Raw genomic sequence first — 23,920 nt, 5'->3', positions numbered from 1 at the left:
AAAACTGCACATTTAAGAGTGGCCTTTTATTGTAAAGTGTTGATTTGATGAGTTGAAATAAAAGCTTTTTTCTCTCATTTTTGTCCACAATATTGTTTACATCCCTGTTCATGAGCATTTCTCCTTAGCCAAGATAATTCATACACCTGACAGGTGTGGCATATCTAGAAGCTGATTAAACAGCATGATCATTACACAGCTGCACCTTGTGCTGAGTACAATAAAAGGTCACTCTTAAATGTGCAGTTTTGTCACAACACAATGCCACAGATGTCTACATTTTGAGGGAGCGCGCAATTGTCATGCTGACTGCAGGAATGTCCAAAAGAGAATGTAATGTTAATACTGCCTCTTTGCATATGCCCTTCCAGGTTCACACATGGCTGCACCCCTGCCCAGTCATGTGAAATCTATAGATTAGGACCTAATTTATTTATATCAATTGACTGATTTCCTTATATGAACTGTAACTCAGTAAAATAGTTGAAATTGTTGCGTTTATATTTTTAAGTATATATTACTGGCACAGTCCAATTTCAGCTTTATGTTATGCATGAAATATACAACAATACAGTACACAAGATTTATATTAGCCTAAATTCCTGCAGATGGCGATATTGACTCGTTTAATCTTACAGTTCAAAGGGAACGTATTCAGCCGGCTATACATGTATCCCCCGTGGACTGACCAGTTCATACATAACACTTTTTCCATTCAGCTGAAACAACTATCGCCATCTGACAGTGTTTGATTTAGTGTTATATGTAACAGGGTTGGTTGTGTTTCCATTTGCCTCTAAAGAAATGTGTATTTAATGTTCAAGCATTCTTATTGGTTAGTTAAACTCTTATGACAATAAGGTGTGTTGTGATCGGCCAGCTTGCAGATAGGGGGAGAACGTGAACGTCAGGTCTTCCCAGTATGAAAATGTGATGCAAGGGGTAGGTCACATTCTGACTACTATTTTCTATTTTACAATGTGTACAAGTTTGCTGTACGTTACTGATTTATACATGTGTGGGTATATGGTACCTGTTAGGGATTGAGGGGCTTTCTGGGATGTGCTTTGGCATATGATTGCTGTAAATAAGTGTGTTAGCTAGCATACACAGATGTAATGGTCACATAAGTCACTGCTAACACAGTTGTCTTCATGCTACAGAATTTGCCATCAATACCGTTAAGCCCTGCACAACTAACGTGCTGTTTCCCATTTAACAACAGCAGAAATAAATGCTCAACTGGAACCACTGGCCGAATTGATTTATTTTGAGAAAACACAATGCATGGAGAGTACATATACATCTGTTACACTGGTGCCGTGACCCGGATCACTGGTTGCTGCGGAAAGAGGAGGAGGTCCAAAGGGGGGTGAGTGTAGTCGATGTGAAATGGCTAGCTAGATGGCGGTGGTGCGCGCTAGTGGCGTTTCAATCTGTGACATCACTTGCTCTGAGACCTTGAAGTAGTGGTTACCCTTGCTCTGCAAGGGCCGCGGCTTTTGTGGAGCGATGGGTAACGATGCTTCGAGGGTGACTGTTGACGTGTGCAGAGCGTCCCTGCTTCGCGCCCAGGTCGGGCGAGGGGACGGACGTAAAGTCTATACTGTTACATATACACTATGTGGACACCTGCTCGTTGAACATCTGATTCCAAAATCATGGGTATTAATATGGAGTTGGTCCCCTCTTTGCTGCTAATAACAGCCTCCACTCTTCTGCGAAGGCTTTCCACTAGATGTTGGAACATCCAGCCAAAGCTCTGCAATGCGCATGGTGATCTGCTGACCACACTGCTAACGTCGCGTCCACGGGCGAAGCAAAATGCATTCTATTTGTGACGCAAGTCCCGCCTCTCATCTAGTTTTTTAGGAGCATATACCCACGTGGGTGATTGAAATATGAACTGAGGTCCACACTCCAGTCTAGTTGGTGGTGGTAATGCACCTTACAATTGGTTGCCAACAGTCCAAAGAAGAAGCTTGGAGGAGAGATTACTAGAAAAAAAACGTGGCTTAATTGTCGGAGTAGAGGATCTTGTACATTTCAGGTAAAATAACAACCCAATGTTGATATCCCAGGACAAATTAGCTAGCAACAGCAAGCTAGCTAAATAGGACAAATTAGCTTTAAGTTGCTATAAATGTTTAATGCTTTTCGACCTGTCCCCAAATTAATATAGTTGGTTCAGAGTTCGTTATGCGCGCGATGGTGGCTTTCTGTGCTCGGTGTACCTGCTTCGCTGGGGTGCTGTTTCTCCTAGAAGTTTCCACTTCACAATAACAGCACTTACAGTTGACCGGAGCAGCTCTAGCGGGGCAGAAGTTTGATGAACTGACTTGTTGGAAAGGAGATTATATGGCTGTGTGTTTGATTTTATACACAATGTCAGCGACGGGTGTGGCTGAAATAGCCGAATCCACTCGTATGAAGGGGTGTCCACATACACAATATATACAAATGTATGTTCTTCACCAATCATCAAAATGTATAACCCCCACCTTACAACAGGCTACGTTAGTTGTTTAATCGTTGATATTACTGAACTCAGTGTTGGCTTAATTGTTTTTTTATACACTAATAATTTGTGACTGGAGTAGATTTTGCCAGGGAACCAGTAGTCAGTAGGAACTTTCTATGCACAGCAGTGTTTCCACTCGAACAGTAAAAGAATGAGTACACCACGGTCACATTGACCTGTCTATACCGAACACAAATATAAATGTAAAAAACAGACATGTATTCAAAGAAGTTTGGACGTCTCATCTTAGGGTTTTGTACCGGCTGTTCAACAAGTGTGGTGAATGGCACTCCTACTTCAACTCGGACTACAGTCAGCTGGACTTCAGTATGTAAACATCACACGCAGTTTCTGGAGCGTCGCTCTCAAATGGGGTTCGCGCATGTGAGGTATGGTACAATTACATTTTAGTTTGCAGATGTGGTATGAGGGTCTTAGCGATTGCACGTGGACTCAGTTTCTCTAACTCCATGCTAACGGAAAATGGTTTCGTTCCAGGTCTTCTTTTTGCAGTCGTACTGAGTATCTCGGAAAGCATCTCAGAAGGGCGCTGCGTGGGTTTTTATCACTAGACAAGAATGCAAACGGGAGGGGCCTACGTGAATAGAAACTAGTTTTCGTTAACAAACGTTTTTCCACTGTGTGCACAAATTATTACACCCCAGGGTTGTATTCATAATTGCAAGCATTAGAAAAACGGATTATTCCAAATACTCTCCAGTGTTATGTAGACTGTTTAGCTTCTGTGTGTGCCATGCCCTACCGACAAGTTCACGACACGTCATGTAGATGTGGCGATCGCGTCACGTGTCAGTTTGCGTGTCATGCTGACCAGACCTGACAATTTATGCACCAAGCCGGCTGCGCGCGTGCGCTATCGTGCATAACTGTATTTTGACCCGCTACACCAAACGCGATCACGACATGCAGGTTAAAATATCAAAACAAACTCTGAACCAATGACATTCATTTGGGGACAGGTCGAAAAGCATTAAACATGTATGGCTAGTTAGCTTGCACTTGCTAGCTAATTTGTCCTATTTAGCTAGCTTGCTGTTGCTAGCTAATTTGTCCTGGGATATAAACATTTGAGTTGTTATTTTACCTGAAATGCACAAGATCCTCTACTCCGACAATTAATCCACACATAAAACCACCAACCGACTCGTTTCTAGTCATCTCTCCTTCCAGGCTTTTTCATATTTTAACTTATATGGTGATTGGCATCTACACTTTAATAGTATTACCACGACAACCAGCAAAACAGTTTGAAAGACAATCACCCACGTGGGTAGAACCAAAGAGATGGCATGTAGGTACCTGCTTCTATAAACCAATGAGGAGATGGGAGAGGCAGGACTTGCAGCGCGATCTGCGTCAGAAATAGGAATGACTTCTATTTTAGCCCTTGGCAACCCAGATGCTCGTTGGTGTGCAAGCAGTGTGGGTGCAATAATTGAATAATATGGATTTCTACATTTATTTTGCATCGTGTCCGGTCTGCATGTTAAAAACATCTACATGTGTTTCACACGTTTAGTTTATTGTTAAAGATCAACCCATGAACGGCTTACAAATGTCTACATGATTTTGCAAAAAATATTTTTCATTGCCATAGTAATCTAATCAATTTAATTAGTCGATTTTTGATAAAATAGGGCTATCACCTCAATGCAAAACTTATTAGGCTAGTTGATATCGCAGCCAGCCACCATTACTGTGTAGATATGCCTATTTCTCACATCAATACAGACACATGGGCTTCTTTGTTGGAGGTAGCCCTATTCAGAAACAAGAGGTTATCAGACACAATCACTGTCACCATGAAATCCTTTGGCTATACATTTCTGTGGCGATGTCTTATGGTTAAAAGCAGGGTTCAAATTGAGGGTGTGTGTGAGGATATAGGCCAAACCCTTGTCATAGAGAGGCAAAAAGCATATGCTACTACTTGTTTTCTTAGCCATAGGAAATGGTCCAGATTATATAAAGCAATCTAGGCTATAACAATGAATAACTCCACGATTATTTCTGCAAGTCTTATGTCTTGCTCAGCCTCAACATCACAGGAAAATGATGGTTAAATAAATGCTCTGCAATTTAGAGAGAGAAACATTTTATTATTCAGGAGAATTCCATTGAATCAGGCTATTCATTTCAATGCAGTTGCGTTCTTACACGTATCATTAGACTAAACGGAACCGAAAACACCCCAGTCTGTTCTGATCACAGATCATGATGAAGCCTGAACATTTCAGCTGTTTGTCATTGATTTAGCCCACAAGCACCTACAGATTTGACACACATAAAGACCTTTATTTAATCTTGATTTGACAAACAAAAGCCTGATTAGGATCCTGACTTTTCATGTCATATTTGTTATCAATTAGGCTAAATGTATTCTTATTAATTTGCATATGCTAACCATTGCGATGAATGTTATGCTTAATCTTGTGATTTTTATGAATAAACAGGCATCAGGGTAAAAAAATATCATTTCAATGCCCCTCCCCACACATTAATGTTGCTTACCTTACAGATCAAAGTCAGCCAATTTCCACTCCGTTCGTATGCAAATACATTTGATTCATACACTGGTTTGTCTGGCTGGCATGTTTTAATTTTAAACAGGCCTTCCCTTAGTTACACTGAAGTAATATTAGTCCTCTGATTTAGCTCATTAGTACACCCTTGTGGTTGAATATATCTATTGTATGTCTTATAATACAACAATGTTGAACTAACAAATACCATCAAGGGATATGTTACAGTTTACAATAATGAACATCTTACGAAACAGCTGTGAAAACCAATCTGGCAATATTTTACATTTAAATACACAAACTTTGATACATTTGTTGGTACATGTGTGTCGATTTATTTTCAGATGTGTTGTACACTCAAATGGCAATCATAGACTGAAATACTGAATTCTGGTGTGTGGAATAGAGGAGGTGGGTATTGTGTGGCTGGGAGGTTCTGCCGGTCACTTGTTTTCATCAGGTAGTCAGTCTTGGAAGAGGGAAACTGCAAAGTACAGGCGCTGCTGCCCAGCAGTGCTAGTGTTTTTAGCTAATCTGCGCATCTCACATTATGTGCCCAGTATGATATTTGTCTTGCTCTTTCTTAGCAAATAATGACAACATGACAATAACAGGAGCTGATGTTATGAAAAGTTGGAGGGTGGTTGGTAATGGAGGAAATCAGGTGGATCCATGTCTGGGTATTAGGCAGAACCCCCTAGGTCATGGAGAACAGGAGCAGAGTTAACAGAAAAGGGTAGGAGAGACTTAAAAAAAGCAAACACACAGGTTAAAGGATGATCAGGTATGTAAAAATACAGTTATTGAATGATTTAAATGTTTGATTAGACATGCAATAATGTTAATGGTAGACAGAAAAGAAAGGATACATGTCAGTGGGGTTGATAAGGGAGGCAAGGGATGGTCCCTGGAAAAGATGGAGAGATGAGTTGTGAGAGAAACTCCAGGGTGGTGTCATACACCTTAACAGCACCTACCTGGGTGTAGTTGAGGACTTGGTAGACTGTATATTCTTTAGGGTTAGGTTTTACTTAGCACTGCGTGTGCTCTCCCAGGTGCTTGTAAGGGCACAGATGACAGACCAGTAGGATTCCAGTTGAGGTTGTTTAATGACGCTGATTTACAGAGCAGTAACGGCACAGCATAGTGTATGGCTTGACAAGTGTGTTAACTAAGAGTGTGTGGTTCTGAAAAGTGGGAAATGAAATACAATAATAAATGGCAGGTGTAGGCTTAATATAACCTCCAATTACATAAGCTATAAATAATGGCTACAATTGGTTCTGCTGCACAGGGCAATACAACATGGCTGTGACTTTACTAATGAATGATCAGAGGAGTGCAATTACACAGCAGTACTGAGCAGCACTATCATCCTCACATGAACTTGAATGTATAATGCATCCCCAAGGCTCATTGCTAACAAAATACCCACATAATCAGTATACATCCATATAACCACAGGGCATATAAGACTGAAATGCTAATGTTAAATGTCTGAAATGAGATGACAGAAACAACAGGGTTAGCAAGCTTACAGTTGCTTGCTCGCGGTAAACGTGCTCATTGGCATAATAACAAAGGAGTGCGTCGACAACACATGAATTGTAAGAAATATGAACTCCCATTTCTGAAGGACGCACACTGGCCTTTGCTAAAATAAAGAATGCTAACTATATAGGTAATCACAAGAGATGGCTGGAACTTATCACGGCTTGTGTACTTTCTCTAGTTACTTCCTTCACCTTAGAGATCGCCCAGCATGCTCTGCTCCACATCACTGGTGGGCGGAGCTACAGCTCCTATGATGAAGTAATATTTACTCTCAATAGTCTTTCCTACACTGGAAGTGGCGGTTATTTAATGTGACCCAGTGGTTAGCTTTGAAATGGACTATTTGGAGAAACTCCTGGGCCAGTGTTGGTACTGCTGACAGCATGGCGATGCCACCCACCACAAGGTGGCAAATGCAAATTATTATCATCTGAGGTTTTTAAATTCACCTTAATGGAATAGACCCCAGCTAGGAGCACCAAGCTTTCCCGGGTCTCGTCTTTTGTCCTTTTTCCAAGCCAAGTCAATCGCCCAGATGTCAAAGCATTTGGTCCCTTTTGATTCTTCTCTGGTGGCTCCGTTTTCTCATGCGCTCTATCCATGTTCAGTCTCACCTTGATTATAATAGAAATAAATTCAATTATATTTCATATTATTACAAATGTATCTCTAGAAAGGCCAGAAAATAAATGAACAGCAGACAATGTTTACCTGGTCAAAAACCTTAGGTCAGATTGCTCAGATGAGAAAGCTATGGAAAAATTGATACTGTGAGATTTCAAACCGTTTAAAACCATGGCTAGAGAGAGACTGTCATTGAATACAGCAAAGAGCTGCTGTTTTTATGAGTGAGTTCATGTTTAAGTTCTTACTCAGCACTGTCAACACTTAGTACTCAACACTTCTTATAAGCCATAAAATGCGTGTTTTTCCTATTTCAGCAGTGCAGCAGTAATGAATGAGTAGGAAAGTGTATCTATAGGTTTGCGTTTGTTATTAGCGGCTTGGGTCTTTTTTAATATCGAGGAATATTTCACTTTCTCTGTTCATAGGAGTAACAGCATGAATTTGTGCATGAGGCAGAAGTAATGTGGTACAACTCGAGTTTTGCCATCAGCTGGAAGACGGTGTCCCTTTTTGGTCAGTGTCAGTGGAGGAAAGGGAGAGTGACCATCAGATGCAGGCACCATCAGCCCAGTAAAATAAATAGCAAATTATTGAAATGTATGCTCACTCAGCTGTGCCTCACAAGTAATGGATCTATTACAACAATGGATCTATTACCGGTGTGATCATATAGCCCACCTGGAAATATATATATATTTTTAAATGTCCCGAACAACAATGCATTGGCAGGTATATTCAGGCAACGTCAGTATGCGGTGATAATGTATTGGGCCTATAGGTTACTGCACAAACCTCATTGCTACAGTACTGTTGCATAGGCTTAAAGTTTCGTACTTCAGGATCGGTGGGTCCCCTGCGGGACGTTGAGCTAACGTAGGCTAATGCGATTAGCAAGAGGTTGTAAGTAACAAGAACATTTCCCAGGACATAGACATATCTGATATTGTCAGAAAGCTTAAATTCTTGTTAATCTAACTGCACTGCCCAATTTATAGTAGCTATTACAATGAAAGAATACCATGCTATTGTTTTGGAGAGTGCACAGTTTTGAACATAAAAGTTATTAATACACAAATTAGGCACATTTGGGCAGTCTTGATTAAAAATTTGGAACATTGGATCAGTCTAAAACTTTGCACACACACTGTTGCCATCTAGTGGCCAATATCTAAATTGCACATAGGCTGGAATAATACATTATGGCCTTTATCTTGCATTTCAAAGATGATAGGGAAAAAAACAAACATTTTTTGTATTTATTTGTACCTTGTATTATATTTTACCAGATCTAATGTGTTATTCTCCTACATTCCTTTCACATTTCCACAAACTTCAAAGTGTTTCCTTTCAAATGGTACCAAGAATATGCATATCCTTGCTTCAGCATCTGAGCTACAGGCAGTTAGATTTGGGTATGTCATTTTAGGTGAAAAATTTAAAAAAAAAAAGGGTCCAATCCTAAAGAGGATTTATTAAGTCATGTTAATAAAAAAATCAGAGCGGTAGATCTCAGCATACATTTTGACTCAAAGTGATTTTGACTCAAAGGTTGATGACTACTGCTATAGTACAATGGTATGTAGGGGTAGTGTATTACAATGTAAATAATATTGCATACGTGTGTATATTTTAATTTACAATTTAATTCATCCATTAAATAATACTAGCACATCAAATTACGTTATTGTACACTAGCCTACTCCTCTATCGGACACAGTAAATAATATTGCCTATGTGCTTTCGACAATACGTTATCAACTCAATATCAACAAAATGTATTATTTTCAAAAACCAAATTTGCCTTAACACAGTAGACCTAAATATTTCCTAACGATATCACAACTTAAATATAGCCTACTTACTCCTCAATCGGATCATGGACATCTTGATATTTTCCTTTTAGACGATGAAAATAATTATCTGGTGCAGACACTCAAATTGCTTCTGCCACTTGTAAAATAGACATTATTTTTTTATGTTGCCATGCCATGAGGTGTTGAAGGAAAGACAGATTACCTATAGATTGGACATAATCTTTTCTAGGCCATTAGCGATAACAGGAAATACACAAACTGTAGGCTACACTATAGTTCAAGGTGGTTACGTCGGAATGTCTGCTTGCACAGAAAAAGAGTATGTTTCTAACATTTATGGTTGAGATTTAATTAATATAAATATAAACTATGCACATTATGACTTTAATTAACACGCGAAGCAGATGTTAGTAAGGCATTGGTGTCATGTCAGTCAGACGTTCAATGCTAGGCAACAGCCACATGCCTGTACAGTTGCCTAGGCTTATGTCTCTTATCATCCCCCATAGGTTTCCATAAAAAGTAGGAGAAAATGCTTATCATCTGTGGTAGGCTAAGTGATATGCCTCCGCCTGTAATTTTTTGATTTGTAAGGTGGTGTCATGTTTACCATTGAAGCTGCTTCACTCAACTCTTCATCACTCTCCACCGCTACAGAGTTTAGCTAGCTTCTTAGGTAGCTGTAAAAAATGTTTATAATCGCCTTAGCCTATTTAGCTAGCTCAAACCAACTGATCTGCCACGATGGATATCAGAAATGGCTGTTTGCCAAAGTACCCAAACAAAGCCAAAAGAAGGAGAGTAATGAGCAGCAGCGTCAACCACTGAGGCCACCGCCAAGCCTAGCGGCAATGATGGTGTCGAGCTCCACATGTAGAGCTTACCCACCCTTCCACATGCGCCACCAGGATAACGGCTCCACAGCCCCGCCACCTCCGACTGTTCCTGATGGTCTTGGAACAGAGTAGAAAGCCCAGGTTAGCTTAGAATCCTACCCAAGCTGCAGGTTTTCAATATAAACTTTAATTTAATAGCAACTGGTTCATAGGAAGAGAGTGGCTGGAATACTCTGATGTGTCATTTTGTTTCCCATGTCGAGAGTTCTGTGTTGGGTCCAATGCTAACGCAGACAAGGCCTTCACCCAAGCTGGGTATTCTAACTAGAAGCATGTTATTGATGGTACCAAAGGATTTGACACTGCTCGCCCAAGTATTTATATATTCTTAATTCCATTCCTTTACTTTTAGATGTGTATTGTTAGATATTACTGCACTGCTGGAGCTAAAAACACAAGCATTTTGCTACACCCGCAATAACATCTGCTAAACATGTGACAAATACAATTTGATTTGATTTGCTAGGCACGCATTAAGCAAAGAGCATTTGAAATACACTGTGAAAAGAAACAATTTTGAAGTGTTATGGGAACATTGGTGTCAACACTTTTTAGTGACTGGCAGTTGTCAAGAAATCGCACAATTTTGGCGATTGTGGACATCATTGACTTCTTTAATTCAAACCAGTAGCCACTGAGGGGAACATTGGACATAAGAGTCGAGTAAGAGGGTGGAAGTGGACTTTGTCTATGATGGAATATACTCTCCAAATGACAAGGAACTTGGCAAGCTGTTTAGCACTATAACCCACAACGCCACATACATGTCACACAATATTCAAAATGAAATCACAGGGCTCATGAGGGGGGCTACATCCACTTTGACAGATGTGTTCAGTCAGCACAGAAGAAGCATGCTACACCCTAGGAAAGTTTGACTAATCCAATTGGCATTTGAGGGGAAAGATTTCGGGTAGAATAGAATCATCGATTACTGAAGTTCCACAGAGCATCACAGAGGCTGAAACTCTTCTGAAAAGGTAAACAATCTAGCTGATTGGTTTTAATCATATAGCCAGTGGTGTCATTTCAGCAAATGGGTTTTCAGAGGTCTTTCTGTAGTGTGTAGGGCGCTGTCCATGCTGCTGATAGAGCACAGTGGCGATTTCACACCAACCTGTCACTTCTTTCAGCATTTAATTTGCATTATTTTGGTAAGACATTCACATGGGCTGTTTGTAATGGGTGAATTACCCTATCTATCTTGTAGCCTATATTTATGACCAAAATAGCCTCGTTTAAGTGTGTAGGGCACTGTCCATTGTGCTGCTACAGTGCAACGGAGATAGGCTACAGATTTTGCACCAACCTGTCACTTCAAAAGCACTCAATCAATGTTCTCGGAGTCTCAGCATTTTAACTTGATGTTTAATGTAGTATAGCATGATATAAGCAGAATTCAATATAATTCCAATGCATGAACACTCCAAAATTGTGTGCCCTCACTGCCCCTGTAGTCAATTCATCCTGCTGTTGGGTCTGGTGTGTGCACTAACGAATATGACCCAGGCATTGTGAGATCTACGTTGTGTAACTGCAATCGAGACGACCTGGGACGTCCCCAATGTCTAATACATGTCAGTATTTGAGTGCTTGGTGACAACTGTTTTGCATCTGTAGGATTCGCTCTGCCTCCAAGACCACTGTGGACCCAAATGAGGTGAAGAGGTTCCAGCTTCTCGCCAACAAGTGGTGGAATGAGCAGGGAGACTTCGCAGCCCTCCACTCAATGAATGACCTCAGGGTGCCTTTCATACGGTGCGTGTGTGTATGCCTGTAGTTTATTCACCCACTTGCATATTAAAGATGCCACAATCATCCACCGATTTAGGGCTAATTTAGACGTAGAATCCATGTGAGAGTCAGTTACAATTCTTCCCGGATCCACCTGTACCCGAATACTCGAGACCTGAGCGGGTCTGGCTCCATAATTCTAAATGAATGTCATGGGTCTATGGTATGTGTAATTTGAACTGACGTGTCCAGAAGAGCCCATACAGATCCGAACACAGAGAGAGATTTGTTAAATTAGGATAATGCTCTTGCTTTTCACGAGAGTGGCGTGTGTACCTTGTTGTTGGCCAATCATAAATCAAAGCGGCCATAAGCTACAGTCATAGAGCCTATTTTTGCAACTGTAGGATGAGAAAGCACATGCACTGCAACCACAGTTAGCCTAGCTAGCTAACGTTAGCTAGCTTAACTAGCTTCTCCCAGTTTGATGCAGTTAAAACAGGTACTACTTAATCATTGCTATGGCAGCTATTAGTCTACTATAGCGAGTCGGCTTGGTTGGTTGCTGTCTCCCTCCCCGTGTCACTCACAGTACAGCCCGGCCCCTCCACCACCTACTAGAGGGGTACCTCTGAGCTAAAATGTCAGAGCCAGGCAGTACAAGTTGACAGACCCCAGTTACATTGAGACAAGAAGCTCATGTCACGAACCGGCTCAAAGCCCGTAACAAAAGGGAGACAACGTGGAGATAAGGTGTAACAAAAGATATATATTTATTGACTAAAGCAACTAAGGAAAATATACAATGGTGTGTGTAATCAGTAATCAGTAGTGTGAGTGTTATGCATGAATGTGATAATGCAGGGTGTTGAAAGATGTTGTCGCAAACAACTCAAAAACCACCAAGAAACACAACAAAATCCATAAAGGTGTCTGCATGGAGAGAGTCTCCTCCATGAATGTGGAAGAGGTCCATTTATCCTGGGAGACACCTGGCCCAGGTGTTTCCCATGTAGCTGACGACCCTTCCAACTCCGCCCACCGGCATCCTAATAAGGAAACAAGAACAAAGACAGAATACGGCAGACAGAGTGGGAGGGTCGTCACACTCAGAAGTGAGAAATACCTGAAGTAGGTGTGAGGTCCAAAAAATATATATATACACTATATCACAAAAGTGAGTACACCCCTCACATTTTTGTAAATCTTTTCATGTGACAACACTGAAGAAATGACACTTTGCTATAATGTAAAGTAGTGAGTGTACAGCTTGTATAACAGTGTACATTTGCTGTCCCCTCAAAATAACTCAACACACAGCCATTAATGTCTAAACCGCTGGCAACAAAAGTGAGTACACCCCTAAGTGAAAATGTCCAAATTGGGCCCAATTAGCCATTTTCCCTCCCCTGTGACTTGTTAGTATTACAAGGTCTCAGGTGTGAATGGGGAGCAGGTGTGTTAAATTTGGTGTCATCGCTCTCACACTCCCTCATACTGACTGGTCACTGGAAGTTCAACATGGCACCTCATGGCAAAGAACTCTGAGGATCTGAAAAAAATAATTGTTGCTCTACATAAAGATGGCCTGGGCTATAAGAAGATTGCCAAGACCCTGAAACTGAGCTGCAGCACAGTGGCCAAGACCATACTGCGGTTTAACTGGACAGGTTCCACTCAGAACAGGCCTCGCCATGGTCGACCAAAGAAGTTGAGTACACTTGCTCAGCGTCATATCCAGAGGTTGTCTTTGGGAAATAGACGTATGAGTGCTGCCAGCATTGCTGCAGAGGTTGAAGGGGTGGGGGGTCAGCCTGTCAGTGCTCAGACCATACGCCGTACACTGCATCAAATTGGTCTGCATGGCTGTCGTCCCAGAAGGAAGCCTCTTCTAAAGATGATGCACAAGAAAGCCCGCAAACAGTTTGCTGAAGACAAGCAGACTAAGTACATGGATTACTGGAACCATGTCCTGTGGTCTGATGAGACCAAGATAAACTTATTTGGTTCAGATGGTGTCAAGCGTGTGTGGCGGTAACCAGGTGAGGAGTACAAAGACAAGTGTCTTGCCTACAGTCAAGCATGGTGGTGGGAGTGTCATGGTCTGGGGCTGCATGAGTGCTGCCGGCACTGGGGAGCTACAGTTCATTGAGGGAACCATGAATGCCAACATGTACTGTGACATACTGAAGCAGAGCATGATCCCCTCCCTTCGGAGACTGGGCCGCAGGGCAGTATTCCAACATGATAACGACCCCAAACACACCTCCAAGACGACCACTGCCTTGCTAAAGAAGCTGAGGGTAAAGGTGATGGACTGGCCAAGCATGTCTCCAGACCTAAACCCTATTGAGCATCTGTGGGGCATCCTCAAACGGAAGGTGGAGGAGTGCAAGGTCTCTAACATCCACCAGCTCTGTGATGTCGTCATGGAGGAGTGGAAGAGGACTCCAGTGGCAACCTGTGAAGCTCTGGTGAACTCCATGCCCAAGAGGGTTAAGGCAGTGCTGGAAAATGATGGTGGCCACACAAAATATTGACACTTTTGGGCCCAATTTGGACATTTTCACTTAGGGGTGTACTCACTTTTGTTGCCAGCAGTTTAGACATTAATGGCTGTGTTAAGTTATTTTGAGGGGACAGCAAATTTACACTGTTATACAAGCTGTACACTCACTACTTTACATTGTAGCAAAGTGTCATTTCTTCAGTGTTGTCACATGAAAAGATATACTCAAATATTTACACAAATGTGAGGGGTGTACTCACTTTTGTGATATACTGTGTGTGTATATATATATATATATATAGGGATGATACAAGGACAGATGATATGGAAAGAGTTTATTCTGCCTCGGCAAATCTGAGGGTATTTCGATTGATAAGATATGCTATATTCTTCACAGCTAATCAGTGCATTATCATTCATCCAGCCTGTAGTAGAAAATCCCTTTCCTTCCTGTTTGTGACCCGGCGGTGATGAGTCTGTGGTGACAGTGTGACTGAGGGATGTCAGACTCAACACTGATGTGTCTCTGCCCTCAGGTTGTTTAAACGAGGGGACAACAGCACTGATTTGGTTGGTTTAGCATCAGAAGCCTCCTTTTTTGGGGGGATATTATTTGTTTATTCACTTGCGCTAGTGTAGCTTGCTAGCAGAAACCAGAAGGAAGCGCAGCGGTAGGCTACATGGTCCCTCATCAAAAGCATTAGAGTTGTGTGGTGAGATGGGCTGGATGGGTAGTGTTAGAGTTTCTGAAGGGCGTCCAGGCTAAAGCTCTCTCCCTTGCAGCCCACTCAGGCTTTCTCTTCCGCTCTCTGTGCCAAGGCTGTGGGAGATCTAGTGGCAGGGCAGTAATGAAGGGGACACATGTGACTCCTCGCCCGCTCCATGTACATCTTGCCTGGGGGGACAGCAGCCAGAGTGTAGGGGATGGAGATGGGGGTCAACGGAGGGGAATGAAGATGGAGGGGATGGTGCTGTGAGATTCAAGTTGTAATTTAGCTGGGGGATTATTGGAGGGCAGCGTTTGTCCTGATGACTGTGTAGCCAAGGGCATTGTGACAGTAGGAGGTGTGGGGAAACATGGAGAGCACACACACAAACAGACTAGGGATAGGCAGGAATTTGACATTTTTTGACTGTTCGAGTTCTTGAATGGGAGAAAGAAAATCCAGACGTGCAAAGCTGATAGGCATACCCAAGACGACTCAAAGCTGTAATCGCTGCAAAAAAAGCCTTTACAAAGTATTGACTCAGTGTTGTGAATACTTATGTGAATGAGATATTTTGCAAATTTCCAAAAACATGTTTTCACTTTCATTATGTCTCAAGGCTTAAAAATCCTTCTTTCACCTGTCTCCTCCCCTTTATCTACACTGATTTTAAGTGGATTTAACAAGGGACATCAATAAGGGATCATAGCTTTTTGTTAAACATATATTTTTTAATTTAGGGGGTAGATCAGCTTTAATATTGTGGCTTCTATCAGTAATTCTCTGCATGATTTCCAATCCCCCATGTATTTGTTTTGGTGAATATACAGTACCAGTCAAAAGTTTGGACACACCTACTAATTCACGGGTTTTTCTTTATTTTTTAAACTATTTTCTATGTTGTAGAAGAATAGTGAAGACTATTAACAAACTATTAAATAACACATGGAATCATGTAGTAACCAAAAGTGTTAAATAAATCAAAATATATTTTAGGCTCTTCAAAGTTGCCTTGATGACAGCTTTGCACTCTTGGCATTCTCTCAACCAGCTTCACATGGAATGCTTTTCCAACAGTCTTGAAAGAGTTCCCACATATGCTGAGTACTTGTTGGCTGCTTTTCCTTCACTCTGCGGTCCAACTCATCCCAAACCATCTCAATTTGGTTGAGGTTGAGTGATTGTGGAGGACAGGTCATCTGATGCAGCACTCCATCACTCTCCTTGGTCAAATAACCCTTACACAGCCTGGAGGTGTGTTAGGTCATTGTCCTGTTGATAAACAAATGATAGTCCCACTTAGCGCAAACCATATGGGATGGCATATCGCTACGGAGTGTGGTAGCTATGCTGGTTAAGTGTGCCTTGAATTCTAGATAAGTCACAGACAGTGTCACCAGCTTGTCGCTCTGGTACTGCTTGCTGTGCGGTAGCAGAGAGAACAGTCTGACTAGGGTGGCTGGAGTCTGACAATTTTTAGGGCCTTCTTCTGACACTGTCTGGAATACTGGTCCTGGATGGCAGGAATCAAATCAAAGTTTGTCACATGCGCTGAATACTTACAGTGAAATGCTTACTTAGGCTCTAACCAATAGTGCAAAAAAGGTATTAGGTGAACATTAGGGAGGTAAAGAAATAAAACAACAGTAAAAGGACAGGCTATATACAGTAGCGAGGCTACATACAGACACCGGTTAGTCAGGCTGATTGAGGTACATGTACATATGGTTAAAGTGACTATGCATATATGATGAACAGAGAGTAGCAGTAGCGTAAAAGAGGGTTTGGGGTGATGGGTGGGACACAATGCAGATAGCCCGGTTAGCCAATGTGCGGGCGCACTGGTTGGTCGGCCCAACCTTGGCCCCAGTGATGTACTGGGTCGTATGCACTACTGTCATTGGAATTTCATAATTCCTTTGTGTACATTAATTAAACCACTCAGTCTAAGAATTTGTAAGATTCTTATTTGCATAAAATAGACAGAGACCAGTCTTATCAAAATTAGATAATAGTATTTATTCTCGGAGCGCACTCCCATGTAACCATGAACAACAGTTTATATACAAAATATGACTTCATAGGTTATAAAATGTCCTTCCTCCTATCGACCAGGACAAAACAGGTTCAAAAGTTTATTCCAACCCCCTAGCTCACACACAATATTATCAAGATTACCTTCTGGAGTCTTCACCTTCATCCATCACTATTTAGAATACAGTTCCAGATAATGGAACACCCAGGAAAACACTCACTGCCTTATCTAACCATCCCAGAGCTAAGTTGAGTCGGTTCAACCATAGGTTAACGATCCTTTCTGCTTACTTAAAACCCACAATCCATTCCTCCCCAACCTAGCTGGAATGGTACTTATTATGTTTAATTACCCCCTGTTTCATGCTACACAATCCCTTCCTTATGAATTAACATTATTAATCAGATATAATAAAACAGAGTAGAGTTTAATTAGTTATAGTTCTATTTAAAATGTAGATATTGTTTAGTCATTATTCATAAAATTCCTAACTACCCTCTGTAGTGCCTTGCGGTCGGAGGCCGAGCAGTTGCCATACCAGGCAGTGATGCAACCTGTCAGGAATCTCTTGATGGTGTAGCTGTAAAATCCTTTGAGGATCTGAGGACCCATGCCAAATCTTTTCAGTCTCCTGAGGGGGAATAGGTTTTTTTTGTGCCCTCTTCACGTCTGTCTTTGTGTGCTTGGACCATTTTAGTTTGTTGTTAATGTGGACGCCAAGGAACTTGAAGTTCAACCTGCTCCACTGCAGCTCCGTCGATGAGAATGGGGGGCGTGCTCGGTCCTCCTTTTCCTGTAGTCCACAATCATCTAATTTGTGTTGATCACGTTGAGGGCGAGGTTGTTGTCCTTGCACCACACAGTCAGGTCTGACTACCTCCCTGTGACATTTTTGCCAATGCATTAAAAATAAAAAAAACACAACTTTTATTTACATACATATTCAGACCTTTTGCTACCTGACTCGAAATTGAGCTCGGGTGCATCCTGTTTCCATTGATCATCCTTGATTGGAGTAACTACAATTGATTGGACATGATTTGGAAAGGCACACACCTGTCTATATAAAGGTCCCACAGTTGACAGTGCATGTTGGAGCAAAAATCAAGCCGTGAGGTCGAAGGAGTTGTCAGAGACAGGATTGTGTCGAGGCACAGATCTGGGGATGGGTACCAAAACATTTCTGCGGCATTGAAGGTCCCCAAGAACACAGTGGCATCCATTCTTAAATGGAAGAAGTTTGGAATCGCCAAGACTCTTCCTAGAGCTGGCCGGCTCCTTTAGTGGCCCATCCAGAGCCTGGACTTGAACCCGATCGAACATCTCTGGAGAGATCTGAAAATAGCTGTGCAGCGACACTCTCCATCCAACCTGACAGAGCTTGAGAGGATCTGCAGAGAAGAATGGGAGAAACTCTTCAAATGCAAGTTTGCCAAGCTTGTATCGTCATACCCAAGAAGACTCGAGTCTGTAATCTCTGCCAAAGGTGCTTCAACAAAGTACTGAGTGATGGGTCTGAATACTTATGGAAATGTGATCTGTTTTTTATGGGGTGATGTTTTTTTTGTGTAGTATTTTGTGTAGATTGAGAACAAACAATGTAATCAAGTTTAGAATAAAGCTGTAGGGTAACAAAATGTGGAAAAAGTCAATGGGTCTGAATACTTTGAATGGGGATGGGGTGGAAAGAGTGGTAGTGTGTATTCACAGTGTGACCTCTGACCTCTTTCAGGGATAATCTGTTGAACGCACATGGCGGGCGGCGCCCGGGAAAACCCCTGGCAGGGCTCAGAATACTGGACGTAGGCTGTGGAGGGGGGTTGCTCACTGAGGTAAAATGTGTCTTTTTTTGTGTGTATGAATGAGATAGATATGCAGTCTGATGCTGCTGTGGACAACTGACTCCTATCCCCATACACCTGCTTGGAAATTCCATTTTTTTTTTAAATTGCAAGCTATCAAATCAGATTTAGCTTCACTTTGAATGTAGCCTGTACAGTACAATTCTGCTTGTGATGCAAACCTTTTCCTTGCTCTACCAGTTGCTAATAATGTTTGAAATGTCAAATACATTCATATTTCTTCTCAATTTCACTGGTCAGTTTGGTGGAAAAGGACAGTTGGTCGTTTGTGTTTGATAACATCACATCTACAAAGGATTGCATTTGTTTCCTTGCTCTTATTTGAAGTGAACACATACCAGCAGTTTTGTTTTGATTTGAGGAGACAACTTCAGGTCTGATATAGCTCTCTATCACACAGACAGAAATACACACACACACACAGTCTGTTAGACTTTGGACTGTATGAGTCCGTCCCAGAGGATCGTGTAGTTAGGGGAATTCTTTTCAGAAGAGATCAGCTGTGGAAGGATGGAGATTGGCTGCGGGCGAGCAGGCAGCACTAAGGTGTAAACACGGGTGTCAACAGCATACGAAAATTGACTACCTTATCTCTGTACCCCACACATACAATTATCTGTAAGGTCCCTCAGTCGAGATGTGAATTTCAAGCACAGATTAAACCACAGAAACCAGGGAGGATTTCCAATAACTCACAAAGAAGGGCACCTATTGGTAGATTGGTGTAAATAACATTTTAAAAAGCAGACACTTTGCACATGGTGAAGTTATTAACTACACTTTGGATGGTGTATCAATACACCCAGTCACTACAAAGATACAGGTGTCCTTCCTAACTCAGTTACCGGCGAGGAAGGAAATTGCTCAGGGATTTCACCATGAGGCCAATGATATTAATGGCTGTGATAGCAGAAAACTGAAGATGGATCAACAACAATCGTAGTTACTCCACAATACTAACCTCAATGACAGATTGAAAAGAAGGAAGCCTGTACAAAATCAAAATATTCCAAGACATGCATCCTGTTTGCAATATGGCAACAACAAAAAAGAGGAGAGCGGAGTAGCAGAAGTGGCAAAGAAATTAACTTTTTGTCCTGAATACAAAGAGTTATGTTTGGGGCAAACGCATCACTGAGTACCACTCTTTATATTTTCAAGCATGGTGGTGGCTGCATCATGTTATGGGTATGCTTGTCTTCAGCAAAGATTAGGGAGTTATTTAGGATTTTTTTTTTAAATTATGGATTAGAGCTAAGCACAGGCAAAATCCTAGAGGAAAAGAAAATCCTGGTTGTCTGCTTTCCACCAGACACTGGGAGAAAAATGTACATTTCAGCAGGACCATAACCTAAAACACAAGGCAAAATATACACTGGAGTTGCTTACCAAGACGACATAGAATTTTGTGTGGCCTAGTTAGTTTTGACTTAAATCCGCTTGAGGATCAATGGCAAGATATGAAAATCGCCGTCTAGCAATAATCAACTTGACAGAGCTTGAATAATTTTTAAAAGAATGGGGAAATATTGTACAATCCCGGTATGCAAATATGCTGAAGATTTACACAAAAACACTCTCAGCTGTAATCGCTGCCAAAGGTGATGCTAACATGTATTGACTCAGGGGGTTGAATACTTATTTAATCAAGATATATTAGTGTTTTACTTAAATTCTACAATTTAAAATGTTTTTCTTTGGCCTTGATATAGGGATCATTAACAAAATTTGACAATTAAATACATTTTAATCCCACTTTGTAACATAACAAAATGTGTAAAAATTCAAGGGGTGTGAATACTTTCCAAAGTCACTATGTATAAACTCACTTTCTCCCAGCCCTTGGGTAGACTGGGGGCAGATGTACTAGGCATTGACCCGGTGGCAGACAGTATTGGGACAGCGGAGGTACATGCGTGGCATGATCCAGACCTGCGTGGCAATGTGCGCTACCGTGCCATCACTCTGGAGGAGCTCTCTGAAAAGGGGGGGCAGGGAGCGGGGCAGTTTGATGCAGTGGTGGCCTCGGAGGTGGTGGAACATCTGGCTGACCTGGAAACCTTCACACTCTGCTGCAACCAGGTGCTCAAGGTGGGTCATGTGACTCGTCTCACATTCCACACACTCATGACTGTTCTCTCTGAGAGAACAGTCGCTTCATTGAGTTATCCGTGGTGTTTGGGTGTGCGTGATTTGTACTATCGACTATCTTTTGGGTTGACCTCTTTATCGGTCTAAGGGCCAGATGCCTCCAATCTCCTGGGTCAGTGTGTTGGAGGACAAATTAGTTGAAAGAGCACAAATCTTCCTAATCTCCTCTAATACCATTGCATCCAGATTCTCACTCTCTCTGGCCCAAATCTCTCAGCTGCTCTTTTAACACTGACCATCATAAATTATAATTTGTTCTGTACAATGTCATGTTTTAAAATAGCTTCATTGGTTGAGATGTGAACCAGCTCTCATCTCTCCATGTTAGTTGTGTGTACAGTCTCTGATGTGTTATAGATGAAGCATTCAAAGCCTGTCCCCTTTACCTGATCTTTCAGTAGTTTTTTTTTTTCTTCTATTGAATTCTTATCTATCAAACCTGTGTTGCTGCCTCTCAATTGACAATAATAGAGCCATCCGAAGCAACACACATCTGTTGGATCACATTCATTAGTGTACACAACAACAAAAACATTTTGCAACGGAAAAGGAAAATGAGCATTTCTTATTGGACCAGGTACCAGTCTAGGTAGTCTCTCCTGGTTTGGTGCCAAGTGAACACAGCCCTGGGTTGTAACGGTCTCCCTCCTGTGTGCAGCCAGGAGGCTCCCTCTTCATCACCACCATCAACAAGACCCAGCTGTCGTACGCCCTGGCCATCGTGGCAGCAGAGGAGGTGCTACGCATCGTGCCCAGCGGGACCCATGACTGGGACAAGTTTGTCAGCCCCATGGAGCTGGAGCGCCTGCTAGAGTCCAGTGAGTCTGCCTGCTCTTCATTCACATGCTGCTACTTCTCTTCCTCACTCTCCTCTTAGCTCTTTCTACTGTCCCTTTTGGTATTTTACTATTGTGCTGGTTCCTCTTTTTGAAGGTACACTGGTGTCTATGTTTGGCTGTCTCGTTCTTTCATTCTCACTTTCCAATAGGAGGTTGTGTGTGTGTGTGTGACCCTCTGTCTCTCGCTCTCTTTCTCATCCATTCTCGCTTTCTGTCTTTTCAATTGTCCCATTTTCTTATTTCTCATCTTCTTTCTCACCCATTCTTTCTCTATCCCTCTCTATTTCTCTCTGACCTATTCCTCTCGATCTCTACTCCGTCCCAGATGGTTTCCATGTGGAGTCTATCCGAGGGATGCTGTATAACCCTTTGTCAGGGTCCTGGAGCTGGACAGAGAGCACCAGCATCAACTACGCCCTGCACGCGGTCAAACTCGAGGAGGAACCGAACCTTGACGAGGACGACCCCGAAGACCCCACCGTGATAGTGGCCCAAGCTAAGGCCAGACGCTGGTACAACTGACTTGACCGTGGGAGAGAGTTGTCATAAGTTGTCAGCTGCAACACAGATCCTCTGATCTCTGAAGGGAAAGGCAATGGACCTGAAAAACACAAAGCATTTGAGAAAGTTCTAGTTCAGTGCTTGATACAAATACATAGTGTTTTCTTTCAGCCAGGTCATGATTGTTCTGTGAGTTCACAGCATAATGAGTCCCTCTGCATTGTGTGAACTGTTTAAGCTTTCGAGGCTTGTCATTACAATGTCATCTGTTATGGTAGAAGTGTTCATCACCATGATTGACATCTCAGGTCTCTGATTTACTATTGAGCAGGATGTTTTCTTCAAATATAGTCACAATGTCTGTTCATCAAAATCCATTGTATGGATATTGTTTGTCTTGACATGCTTCTTATATCCTCCATTAGGAAATGAAATGGTTTCCTTTAAGATTCTCTGATCTGACGATTATTCCTCTCTAGTGTCCTTTCAACAGTGTGAAGATATAGTCCAAATCAGTGATGTGGTGTTTCAGTTGTAAATCCTGTGCTGAAATGCAGGATCTGAGGGCTTTTTATATTAGAAAAGTCTTTAGATTTTCTGTCCACATATTTCCTGCTAATCCCTGAAATATAGGAGGGGGAGATCAGGCTGCTTTGGCCTTTTCTTGCTCTCTTTCTCTCTACTCTGTAGCCATGGTGATTTTGAGATTATAATTGGCTTCTGGCTGAACTATTACATAAGACCCAAACAAGCCTCCAACTAAAATCATGCTTGCAAGTTATTATTCAAAACAGACACAATCATTGGCCGGATGTTTCAAGAAGTGCAGTCACAGTAGTGTATTTGATCCTCCACAGATGGACTGTGTGTTTCTGTCATATTTTTCCGTTTGCCCTTATATGTAGACAACGCCCAGGACTATGTGCTGAAATGTAAAAAAGGTATATGTTTTTTTTTACCCTCATGACACAAATGTTGTTATTCTAGTCACATGCCCCACTGGCTTCTAACAAATTGCATTTAAAAGCTGCTCATTTTATGTCCAACTTGGATTATGGGTCGATGTAGGCTGTAGAACAGTCCAGGGCTGGTTTTCAGTCACATACTTAAGCAGAATAAGATTGCTCTGCCATAAATTTATCAGACCAGGATGAACATGTACAATTTGTCCAATAGACTAGTCTACCTCCACTGACGTGAGCGCCGCTGGAGTGCACATGTGCAGTAAGTATATTGGATGTATAAGCAGGAAGCTATAATAAACGGATTATTGAATACGATTTCTACAATGAATCTGTTTGAAAAGTATTCATTCTGAGGTGCGATGCTGACCCCGAACCGGTTTGGGGAAAGCAGAGCGCATGGTAGCAGGCGGCACTGGGTTGGCACCAATAATTTATATATACACTCGATGACTGATAGGCCTCCATCTTGGCACTCTCCCACCGTTGTAAAAAAATAAATTTTGGAAGCTATAGAAATCCATTTATTAATGTATACATTAGTGTTTGCCTCGTTTATTCTATTACATACCCCGTAATGCACTTTTAAATTATATTATGTGAGCTGAACATAAAAAATAAAAACATTTTCTTCCAAGTATATATTTTTTTTTCAGAGATTAATG

The 23,920-nt window shown here is 41.8% G+C and overlaps 1 protein-coding gene across 5 annotated transcripts; it reads left to right on the top strand.

Moving 5' to 3' along the window:
- Positions 1-1,892: 1,892 nt before the first annotated feature.
- On the top strand, positions 1,893-23,895 carry LOC112223160 (ubiquinone biosynthesis O-methyltransferase, mitochondrial). Of its 5 annotated transcripts, XM_024386181.2 has the most exons (7): positions 1,893-2,050; positions 2,772-2,910; positions 11,576-11,713; positions 18,673-18,772; positions 20,642-20,893; positions 21,612-21,771; positions 22,118-23,895. In XM_024386181.2, the coding sequence occupies exons 2-7, from the start codon at positions 2,891-2,893 to the stop codon at positions 22,312-22,314; spliced, it is 867 nt and encodes a 288-aa protein (XP_024241949.1). In that variant the 5' UTR covers positions 1,893-2,050; positions 2,772-2,890; the 3' UTR covers positions 22,315-23,895. The 5 variants fall into 5 exon arrangements, with proteins under 5 accessions (XP_024241949.1, XP_024241948.1, XP_024241947.1 ...); XM_024386179.2 differs by lacking the exon at positions 1,893-2,050 and having other exon boundaries at positions 2,193-2,910; XM_024386182.2 differs by lacking the exons at positions 1,893-2,050; positions 2,772-2,910 and adding an exon at positions 3,757-3,833.
- Positions 23,896-23,920: the final 25 nt, after the last annotated feature.

The sequence above is a fragment of the Oncorhynchus tshawytscha genome, linkage group LG23 (assembly GCF_018296145.1).
Source record: "Oncorhynchus tshawytscha isolate Ot180627B linkage group LG23, Otsh_v2.0, whole genome shotgun sequence".
NCBI classification, from domain to species: Eukaryota; Metazoa; Chordata; class Actinopteri; order Salmoniformes; family Salmonidae; genus Oncorhynchus; species Oncorhynchus tshawytscha.
Note: the sequence above shows the minus strand (reverse complement) of the source record. Positions and strands in the feature narration are given on the sequence as shown.

Excerpts from the sequence above, each read along its gene's own strand:
- LOC112223160 (XM_024386179.2), top strand. The coding sequence starts at position 2,738 with ATGTATTCAAAGAAGTTTGGACGTCTCATCTTAGGGTTTTGTACCGGC. Across the intron at positions 2,911-11,575 it reads ATGGGGTTCGCGCATGTGAG|GATTCGCTCTGCCTCCAAGA; the intron begins GTATGGTACAAT and ends TTGCATCTGTAG. Across the intron at positions 11,714-18,672 it reads CTCAGGGTGCCTTTCATACG|GGATAATCTGTTGAACGCAC; the intron begins GTGCGTGTGTGT and ends GACCTCTTTCAG.